General features: G+C 46.1%; 1 protein-coding gene across 1 annotated transcript in view; it reads left to right on the plus strand.

The window, feature by feature from the left end:
* The window catches only part of MAML2 (mastermind-like 2 (Drosophila)), a gene marked incomplete at its 5' end in the record, with an annotated part of 64,994 nt that extends 55,459 nt beyond the window's left edge, over window positions 1-9,535 (plus strand). The window contains 3 exons of the mRNA XM_009879265.1: window positions 1,372-1,575; window positions 4,410-4,521; window positions 8,553-9,535. Of these exons, the coding sequence (XP_009877567.1) occupies window positions 1,372-1,575; window positions 4,410-4,521; window positions 8,553-9,535 (1,299 nt within the window). The remainder of the gene's footprint in view (window positions 1-1,371; window positions 1,576-4,409; window positions 4,522-8,552) is intronic.
* Window positions 9,536-10,277: the final 742 nt, after the last annotated feature.

A 10,277-nucleotide genomic window follows, 5' to 3' on the forward strand; every position in this document is an offset into this window, starting at 1 on the left:
GTGGGGTGGAAAGGGTGCAAATGTTAAGGCATAAAAATCAGCTTTCTTGGAGTTTGCAAAGTGATGAACGTCAGTGCTGCGTTGGTCTTCAGGGCATGGGCAGCTACAGCTGGCCAGTCCTTGTGTCAGCATTGGTCAGCCTGTATTTCCCCATACGCCATGGGAGGCAACGGCCATAGAGAGGAGCTTTGCCTGGGTAGCAGACCAGACTGTGGCACTACACCTCGGTACTGAGAGAAACCGCTGCATAACAGGGGGCATCAGACTCCAGCTGTGGATTCCTGTGTTGCGGGGCAAAAATCCTCCTGGGTATTTGGTTATACAGAATTACATGGTTGGGTTCCTGTGGTGAATTGCAACAAAGTGGAGTCAGAGAACTGATGTTTCTCATGACTGTTGTGACCTCTCCAGTGTATTCTACGTTCTTTGTAACCGAGTGCCTAAGGAATACCCGACTATCACGTGATCCAGCCTAGGCTGACTATTTTTGTGTGTAGACTGAGAAAGCTATTTCCTACATTTGGTAAAGGCCCAAGTACCAGACACTGGTGGAGCAAGTAGACAGCAAACATATTGCTGCTGAGGGAAATCATGGCAAAAAGAAAACAAGTAGCATATTGTCATCCCATGTGCATTCTCATCCTGTAGGTGCATGGTTTGAGTCCCCAAGTATGTCCCCCATTGCCTTCTTAGATGAGTTTTTGCCATCCCTTCCTCACAAAGCTGCACACAGGGAAGAGGAAGCAGACCTAAATCCATCACAAAGACCAGGGAGACCCTAAAGCGCCCTTCAAGTTCTGTCTAGTTACGTATTTGTTTCACTAAGGAAGGTGGTAACCTCTAGGCCTGTTGAATCCTGCTGCTAATGGCAGTCAATCCATTGACAGGACGAATGAAAGTGGCACCATTCGCCCCACTGTGAAGTAGCAACTTCACTGCTTCTGCATTTTCTAAGAATAGATGCCACTTCTAGCAATGTGTCTGCAACTTCTCACTGCTGGCTGCCAGATGGTAGGAACCAGCAGACTCCGAGTTCGTTCCCCTGTGGTGAAGCAAACTGCCATACGGCCCGACGCACATTGCCTGAAAGATCCCCAGGACAGCCCTGCTACTTCTGTTAATGTTTCCCAAGCTCCTGGTACAACATTGAGGTTTTCCACTGGAACCACCTGGCACAGTTTCAGAGTCTTCCATGAGCAACTAAGTTACTTAATCCTCATCTTATTTAGTCAAAGCCTTTGTATTGGTCACTTGTTCTGAGAGCCTGTGGGCTGTGTCCTGTACTTGAGCTAATTGCATAAAAAGGATTATTTCCTTTTCTTGATGCTTGTTATTATTTTTATCCCTCACGAGCCATTTCTTCTGTTTCAGGATCAACACTCTGTGGTAGGCCAGGGAGCTGGCCCCACTCCAAGCTCCAGTTCTTGCTCAAATCCAAACACTGGAAGTGGTTACATGAACTCATCCCAGCAATCAATGTTGAATCAGCAACTGATGGAAAAGAAACAGGCTCTGCAACGGCAAATGATGGAGCAAAAACAACTCCTTCTACAGCAGCAGATGTTGGCAGAAGCCGTAAGTTTTCCAATTCCTTATTCTTACATGGAAAAAGACTATCATAGAAACAACAGGAAAGAAAGCTAAGACAGGGACAAGAAAGCCCCCAAAACTTTGAGATCATTTTGGCAATGCCTAGACCTTCTAGAATGTGCCTTATAGTTTTCAGCACTTTGCTAAGCCCTTTTGAAACTTTCTTCAGTTTATATGAAGCAACTCGAGTATCCAAGCTACTGTGGTTTCGTTATGAGAACAGTCTAAGCACATGCTTAATTTGAGGCATATGAATATTGTCAGCGGTTTTTTCTTTGCAAGAAGAGCAAAGGTGCACTGCTATGCTACTTCAACCAGAGAGCAAAGCAGACTTCTAGGCTCTGCAACCTAGGCAGCATGGCACAAAGTGCCCGTGTGTAAACAAAGATCAGGTACTTCAATTTTAGCATTCAACACAAGTTTGTGTGCTTTGGGAGTTTCTGGTAATTTTATGAGGAGTGGGAAGATATTTGTGCTCTTGTTGGCAGTGCTAAAGGCTAGAACCTCCTAGTTTAGTTCCACTAAACTCTCATTGCCATTGTCATTGCATGGACTGAGTCAGCTGAAGGTGCTTCATGGCTTGTGACCCATGGCCAGTGCAACAACTGGGAATCCCAGCTGCCCAGAGCAGTAGCATGTGCCCTCTGCATCCTCCTATTCACCGTTGCTTGGTAGTCTTGCTTGCCAAAGCATGGAGGGGGGTTCTGAAGAGAAGCTGAGTTTGGCATGTCCTTGAGGCAGGCAGAAAGCAATGTGGGCGCACTGTGGCAACAAGAAAAGGGCTGCAGGAAAGATGCTGGTGAAGGATGGAGGTGACACCACCACCTGCTTTGCTTCCCTCAGGCTGCAATGACAGCAGACCCCAAGTCTGTGGCTGATTTGTCTCAACCCGGATCTCTCAGCCTACAGGGCAGCCTCCTTCATCCTAGCCTGATATTTTGAATCCAAAACTTTCTTTTCTCTAGACTCAAATACCAACAAATATAGTGAATGCTGTTCAGTAATTAAAGAACAACACAGAACTGGAAAAACAGTCATGGTTTTGTGGGGATGTTTTCAAAACAAAAATTATTCTTTTTTTTTAGAGAGAATATATTTTTGTTTAAAAATTCATTTCCATTCAAAAAATAGTTAGAAAGCTCGAGTTTGAAATTAAGGATTTCATTTGTCCTATAAGGGAAATATTTGTTGGCTTTTTAATTTATGAAGAAGAAAACTTATGTTTCAAGTCAGCTCTATGTGCTGCAGTTTTCTGCCAGAATTTTGGCAGAATTAAAAGTTACTTGCTTAAATAGTTCTTCTTAAAAATAAATAAAATAGAAATTAAAATTACTTTACAGAATGGGGTTTTTTTCATCAGCTTGTCTTTGCTTTTGTATCATGCACACAGAAATATACACAAAGCCTGCCTATGTTTTTTACATGTATTGGAGGGATTTCCTGGGACATAACTTGTCTTTCTTCTTCATAAGGGTTCAGGTCTAGTGGTACCTTTAAATGAGACTTATAAATCCTAATCAGACCCCTCACTCCCAGAGTGCATTACAGAAATGCCTATAACAGCTCTTCTGCCAGTGTTTTAAAGTGCTCCTGGCAGAAGAAAAAACATATTTTTCACAGTAAGGTCCATTTGCATGCTCCTTTCAGGCAGAAGATCCCCAAATTACTCAGATGGGATGGACCAGCCAGGGCTTGACTCTTTCACACTGAGGAACCAGTTTGCCATTTTGGCAACTGAGCATGGAACCCAGACCTGTTGCAGAGAAGGTGTGAAGTCTGCCCAGTAGCTGCCCAGTAAGCACCACTCTGGGAAGCACATGTGCCTGACAGTGACTCACCAGTGACTGAGGTGGTCAAACCCACATTTTCCTGCTATGGGGCCACATATTCCTAGGAGTCATTGCTCATGGGTGAGCAGTAGCACTTTGGAGGCATCAAGTCCCACCGATGCTGATGCAAGATTTGGCTTTGAGTCCAGTGCCTGTGCGTTCCAGATCTTTATGAACCCAGGGCACTTAGTGCAGTTTCAGTTTAAGGGCTTGGATTTCTATCTTCCCTTCACCAGAGATGTGTCCCTGCAGACCTAAAATAAAAAAAATGTCCCCTATTAATCAGCTTTTTCTGCAATCTTTCCCTGCTGTCCTTCCCCTGGTGCTTGCACTCCCAGTGTAAGAGGAAAGACAACACCATGTACGTGCCCGGGGAAGCACAGGGCAGTAGTGAGTGGTATGACAACCAACCGGCTGGTGGAGATGACAAGCTGAAATCTTCTTTTGCCAGCTGTGCAGTGGGTGAAATGGAGTGACGACCACCAACATAGCCAAAGAGCAGATGTTGGGCTTGCAGGTCTGGGCCCTTGTTGTTTCCCAGCTGCACCTCAGCTGCGTGTTTAGGTCAAATCTGGGTACTTGCTCTGTTTCTGGGCTTTTTCTGAAAGCAAACCCAGCTGCACAGATAGGGAGGGAGCCATGAGGAGTCAGGCCCTTCTGTCCAGTAAGCGTGGTGAGCAAGATGGTGCAGACATGGGAAGACACTTTGTACTGCAGTGCAGACATGGCCAATGTTCTCAGAGGATGAGAAACTCTCAGTGGTTTTAAGGAAAGTCAGGCCAGACTCAAACACAATACAACCAGTAGAAAGGCTTCAATACAGTGGGTGGTGGCACAGATTTGCAGATGCCTCTGCTGTGGACCAGACAGGGTGAAAGGAAGGAACACTTCAGCTTTGTATATACTGAAAAAAGAAAGAGGTGGGCAAACCACAGAGCCAGGAAAGCAAAAAGAAAAGCAAATTAATAAACTTCTACTCCAATCCTCTAGGAGAAAATAACTCCACAAGATCAGCTGAACAGACACTTGACACGGCCACCACCAGATTATAAAGACCAAAGAAGGAACGTGGTCAACATGCAACAAGGAAACCAATATCCTGGTAAGTGCCCCTGGGTGAAATGAAACTGTTTGCTTCCTTCCAGCTGGAAGACCACCCAGAAGAGTCATGTATGCACTGATGACTGTGGCCTGATTTTCTGGGTGTCCACTTAAATCACCACAGGGGTAGGGGGGGTGTCTGCTGCTCTCCTGTGCTATTTACCTTATTGTCCCCTACCACTGAGAAGTGTTGAGGTATGAGCTAGAGAACCAGCCAGTGGTTCATCAAGGCGGATGCTGCATCTCTCAGACATCAGGAAGGAGAAGCTGGTACCCCTCCCATTAGTACTGCCTGGGACAGATGTGCACCCAAATACCTGACACAGAGGTGTCCTCTTGATTAGGTAACCTCGCTCCATCCAGATGCTGCTCTTATGTACATGGCACATCTTGCTTCAGAGACTGAGGTGTGAACCATCCCTCCCTTCGAATGGCAGCTCGTACAGTGTGAGGACCCTCACACTGATTTTTAAGTACCTCACGACACCATCATGGGGAACCAGAGCTACCATCTGAACTTTTGGTCTGTTTAATATGTCACAGTCAGGGCCTCAGTGCTACTCCATAAGCAGCACCTGAACAGATGAGTCAAACAGTAGGATCAAAACCCTGTTATCTGCCACAACAGCTCAGGGCAGAATTTTCTCAACACTTCAGGATTAGTCCTTTGTTTCAGCTCTTGTGCCCTCACCTTCTTGGAGAGTCTAGTTTTGGGAGCACAGGACTGCCTGTTTGGCTTTTTAGGTTGATCACCTTGCTGATTATTTGGCAGCTGCTCTGTGAGCAAAGGCAGAGTAAGGAAAAGATGCTGGGGAGAGAAAGGAGGTGGGGGGGAATGCAGCAGAGGGGATCAAAGAATGTTCTTTATACTGTGAAGCATCTGTGCATTTGAGTATAAAAAGGATCTTTTGCCTTCTAGTGTATCTTTGTATACAACACACTGAGGGGGGAAAAAAAAGAATGTTTTGTTTGTTTTTCTGTTAAGTGTTGGCTCTGCGGATTCAGCCAGGGATCTCAGTCTTTCCTTTCTATCTGTCCTTTGTAGCAAAACTTTTTCAGCTTCTATTATGATTTTAATGAGTCCCCAAGTACAGCTCACTCATAGAGCACACAAATCCTGTGCCCAACCTCCTGGCCATGGCACCAACAGCCCAGCTACACGTGGAAGGACCAGGTTGCCCTGCTCAGGCAGTGTTCCTGCACTCCCTCACTTTGTTTACAAGTTCTAGCCGCGATAAGCTTGCCGCAGCTTGGAAACTGCTGCTTTCTAAGGGGCCTGAGTATTTATCATCTTCAGTACATTTGCACAAGCATCACTGATGCCAGCGTAATAACCCAGAGTGAGGGCAATGTCACAGGGCAGAGAGCGCTGCTTGCTGGCTTGGTACCTCCTGTGCTCGCAGAAAAAATGCTTTGGCAACCCCGGCAGTTTGCTGGGGAATCCAGTGATTTGGTGTGTTTGTTTAAAGGCTCGTTCCTGGAATGAAATGATTAACTGAGATTCTTGGCTTTTAGTTAAAAACAGTCAGTTTCTAGCCGGAGAGAGAAAATGGAAACAACTGCAGCCACATCTGTGAAAGGCTCCAAAATAAGTGGATCGCCATTGTTATGTGGCATTTCTTGTTCTTCTTAATCTGATGGAGTCTTTGCCAGTCTTGCGGTATTTGGAGTCCCATCTCCTGGGTTTGAAGCATGTGGGATTGGCAGCACTTGTCCATTCAAATCTCAAGTCCCCACTGAGTGAGCGCAGGGAGGAAAGCAGCTTGTCAGGCGAGCCTGGGCAAAAGGGCTGCACCAGGAGCTTGCAGCAAAGCTACCAGATGGAGCGATTAGCAAATTCTTGCATCAGGGAGTAACAGCAGGGAATCTGTTCCCTTTTTCTCGGAATGGCTTTGCTCAGGTCAGGGAAGAACAGATGAAAAGTTAAAGAAAATAACATAGGGGCTTGGAGACACTTGGTTAAGTATTTTATTCCTCCATGCTTTTCCCCATAGTGCCATGTAATGGTAAGAAAACCCCAGGACAAAAGCAGGTGAAATGGGCAATGAAGGCATTTCTCCAAATCACCATAGCCTGGGGTGCCCAGCAACTGCACACAGCACTGTCGGGGAAGACATTTCTTCTCATCTGGAAGAAATCAGAATGGAAAATATTTGTGTTAAAAATAAAAAGGACAAAAATAGTAATACAAAGAGGAAGCTTCATCTTTTGCACAACAAGTACAACCCATGTCCCAGCCACTTGTGCTCTTTAAAGTGGCATTTGCAGGAGCAGTGTGATGGTAGCGCTGGGGGCGGCTCAACCACTGGCAGGGTCACCCCAGGAGGGACTTCATCACAAAAGCAAGTGAAGAGACTCCACAAACTGGTGGTTCAGCTGCAGGGAGAGAACCAGCTCTGCTCAGATGGCTGTTTCAAGTCTTTTGAAATGCCACTGATTTCTGTGCCGTTAACTCCCCTTTTGTACCAGCATAAGGAAGCAAAGAATCAGGGCTCCCATCTCTGTCACCCCTGCAAAAAGATGTTACAGTACTTCCAAAAAGCAGTGAGCAATGCACAACCCACTAGCAAAGCCAAAGGTGGGGCTAATCATGAGGTTGCCTGCTGAGTGCTGATTCTCTCCTGTTTGTTTCCAGGGCTAAATTCAATTAGGAGGCTCTCTAGGAGCACATGGAGGAGAATCTGATTGTCCCTGTGGAGGTAAAACCAGGTAGACTCCTCACAGCATCTCCTGTCCCAGGGACTGCCCAGCTCAGGGCCTGCACTTAGGTGCTTAATTTTCAATGCAATAGTTAGGAGAGTTAGATTCTCTACAGTCACAGAATGGCACAGGCTGGAAGGAACCTTAGAGATCTTCTAATCCAACCTCCCTGTCATGGGTAGGGACGCCTCTCAGCTAGATCAGGCTACTCAAGGCTAGTCAAGTGTCTCCTCCTTAAAGCTGATTTGTAGAGAAGTGTCAAGGGTTAGGGCTGGGCCGGCCACTGAACACCGACAGATGCTCTCTGACCCCTTTCCCTCCCCAAAAAAGAAGGGAAAGGGAATAAGGCAGAGAAACTTACAGACTGGAAAAGAAAACTAAAACAGTTTTAATAAGCAGTAATAGGACTAATAAGGAAATTATGAAAATAATGAACTATATATGAATATATATATAAAACCGACATCAAATCCAACTCCCCTCCGACAGCAATCCCCACTGGTGCTGCAGAGCAAGTGGCACTGGGGAAGTCACAGCAGCAGAGGGGAAGTGGGTATAGGAGCTGGTCTTGTGAACTCAGGATTTGGATCAAAGACAGAAGAAAGGACAAAGTCTGGCCAGGAGCAGAACAGCAAGAGAGCTTAACCCCCATGATGTCAATAATGATTTGAGAAGATATTATTTTTAAGTACTTAAGGAAAAAAGGAATCCTTTGCATCCATTACTAAATGGAAATAGCGTATATATAAAAATAATGCAGAAAGGGCAGAACTGTATAATAAGTTTTTCCTTTATTTTAGTCTGAGGGAACAGAACATCTTTATGGTGGAATTTCAGCATGAACTGTATATTAAACAGCTGTTCCTAAACAAAGAGTGATGATGGTGCCCATCCCTCCTCATTGTCTCTAGAGGGAGCCAGGATGGGCCATGCCCTATAAGGAAGAAAAGTTCATCTCCTCTGCCTCTGCTCAGTCAGGCTTTGTCCTGTCCCAGGTGTCTAGTGGTTCTGTGAAAAAAAAGGCAGAAAAGTCTTCTCTCCTGCCCACTGGTTTGTCATTCCCTGCTCCAATGTTTCTTTTACTGCTTTTTGCTTATCTGATGTCTTCTGAAGGGAAGGAAAGACCACTAATGGTTTCATATAAACCAAACCACTCTTTGCAGGACAGGCATCTTTAAGGCCTTCAAGGAGTTCATGCAAATCCTCTTAAGAGCAAAGTATCTTCTTCAAGAAATTCGGCTGCTAGAAAATTGGATTTTTAACCTGTTGATATTTGAATGACACCACACAGTGATGCACTCGTGTTTAACACTTTTGTTTTCTCATTTCCAGGTGGTTCACCAGCTGTGAGTATAAGCTCCAACAACATGTCCTTATCCAACCCAATTTCAACTCACAGCATCATGCCCCAGAGCTCCAGCCTCATGTCCACCGCCACAGGGACCCGAATGCCTTCTGTTCCTGCCGCTCGGAGTATGGGCTGCTACGGCAACCTTCCTTGCAACCAACCAAACACATACAATGTGACTTCAGGAATGAACCAAATGCAGCCTCACAGAAACCAAAATCAAGTCCTGCCCAGTCAGAATAACGCCATGATGTCTCGACAGCAAACCATGACGCAGGGAAACAATGCGGCGGCTTTTGGGACGGCATCAGTGGTCAACTCACAGCAAGTAAGGCCAAGCTTGAACCACGGAGCCACAGGTATCCCCACACAGAGGCCGGCCAACGTGATGATCACAGCTACTGCCACTGCCCAGAACTGGGCCCCGCAAGAACCTGCGGTGAAGCAGCAGGATGCACTGAAACCCACAGGGGTCCGCTTCCCCACCAGCACTCCATATCCTAACCAGTCTTTGCAACGCAGTGTAGGCAACCAGCATTTTCCTCAGCGTGCATTGGCACCTCCTAGTCAGTTAACAGCGGGAGTCCAGCTGAGGCCTCCTCTGAACCAAATGCACCAGACTCTGAACGGGCAGTCTGCTGGCTCACTGCGAGCACACGGCATAAGACCTAACCAGCTGAGAGGACAGACCATGCCTACCATGAATCAGCCAGGAACAAGCATGACACCTCCTTCATCTCTGCCATCAACCAGTTTCACATCTACCAACCAAAACTCTCGCGCTTACCAAGGAAACGATCATGGTAATGACCTAGCGTTTGACTTTCTGAACCAGCAAGGTGACAGTATAGGACCTGCGCTCAACAGTGACTCAGACTTTATAGATTCTTTACTGAAAACAGAACCTGGTAACGATGACTGGATGAAAGACATCAACCTCGATGAAATTTTGGGGAACCACTCGTAAGTGACATACCAAGGGTGAACCAGACGAAGAGGCAGAAGGGACATATGCTTTCTCTTTAGATGCCAACAACCGGCTTTATTAATTTACACTCCAGTAACCAGGCTGTCCTTTCAGATGCCACACATGGCAACTGCCCTGTTTGAAGAGTTGCTCTAGGAACAAAACTGAAGTCTCCCCCGATGAAATGATGACATAAGCGATAATCATGCCTGCCACAGAGAAGTGAGGATGCATGAAGGGTCTGTTCCACACACCGGTGCCCAGTGCGTTGCAAACCATCAGTCCTGCTCATGGGGGCTGCATGGTGAAATGTGTTTGGCCTCCCACACACTGGACAGTGGTATGGGTTGTGGAACATCATTTATTTGAGTGCAAGTAAAAGCCCAAACAGTCCAGAGCTCTCCAGTCATTGTGTTTGCAGCCTTTAACTTCCTTGGGACTACTCAGCCCTGACAGCATCAGGCCCTGTGTAAATCTCATTGCATTACAAAAACTGTTTACTTCTACGCAGCACAAACATTTGTTTTCCCAGTGATTTTGGTTTAAACGCTCTATGTTTTGTAGCACACAAAAGGGTAAGTGGTCTTGTCCAAGAGAAGACGGAAATGGATCATCCAGTGTGTTACTCAGTGTGCTTTAGAATTGTTTTCTTGCCTTCATCAGCGCTTGCCACAGGTATCAAAGGACGGTACTGACCTGCCAGCAGCACAATCATTTTGGGCATTGAGGGAAACATGAGATG

This window comes from Apaloderma vittatum, unplaced genomic scaffold, assembly GCF_000703405.1.
Source record: "Apaloderma vittatum isolate BGI_N311 unplaced genomic scaffold, ASM70340v1 scaffold5782, whole genome shotgun sequence".
In the NCBI taxonomy this organism is placed as follows: domain Eukaryota; kingdom Metazoa; phylum Chordata; class Aves; order Trogoniformes; family Trogonidae; genus Apaloderma; species Apaloderma vittatum.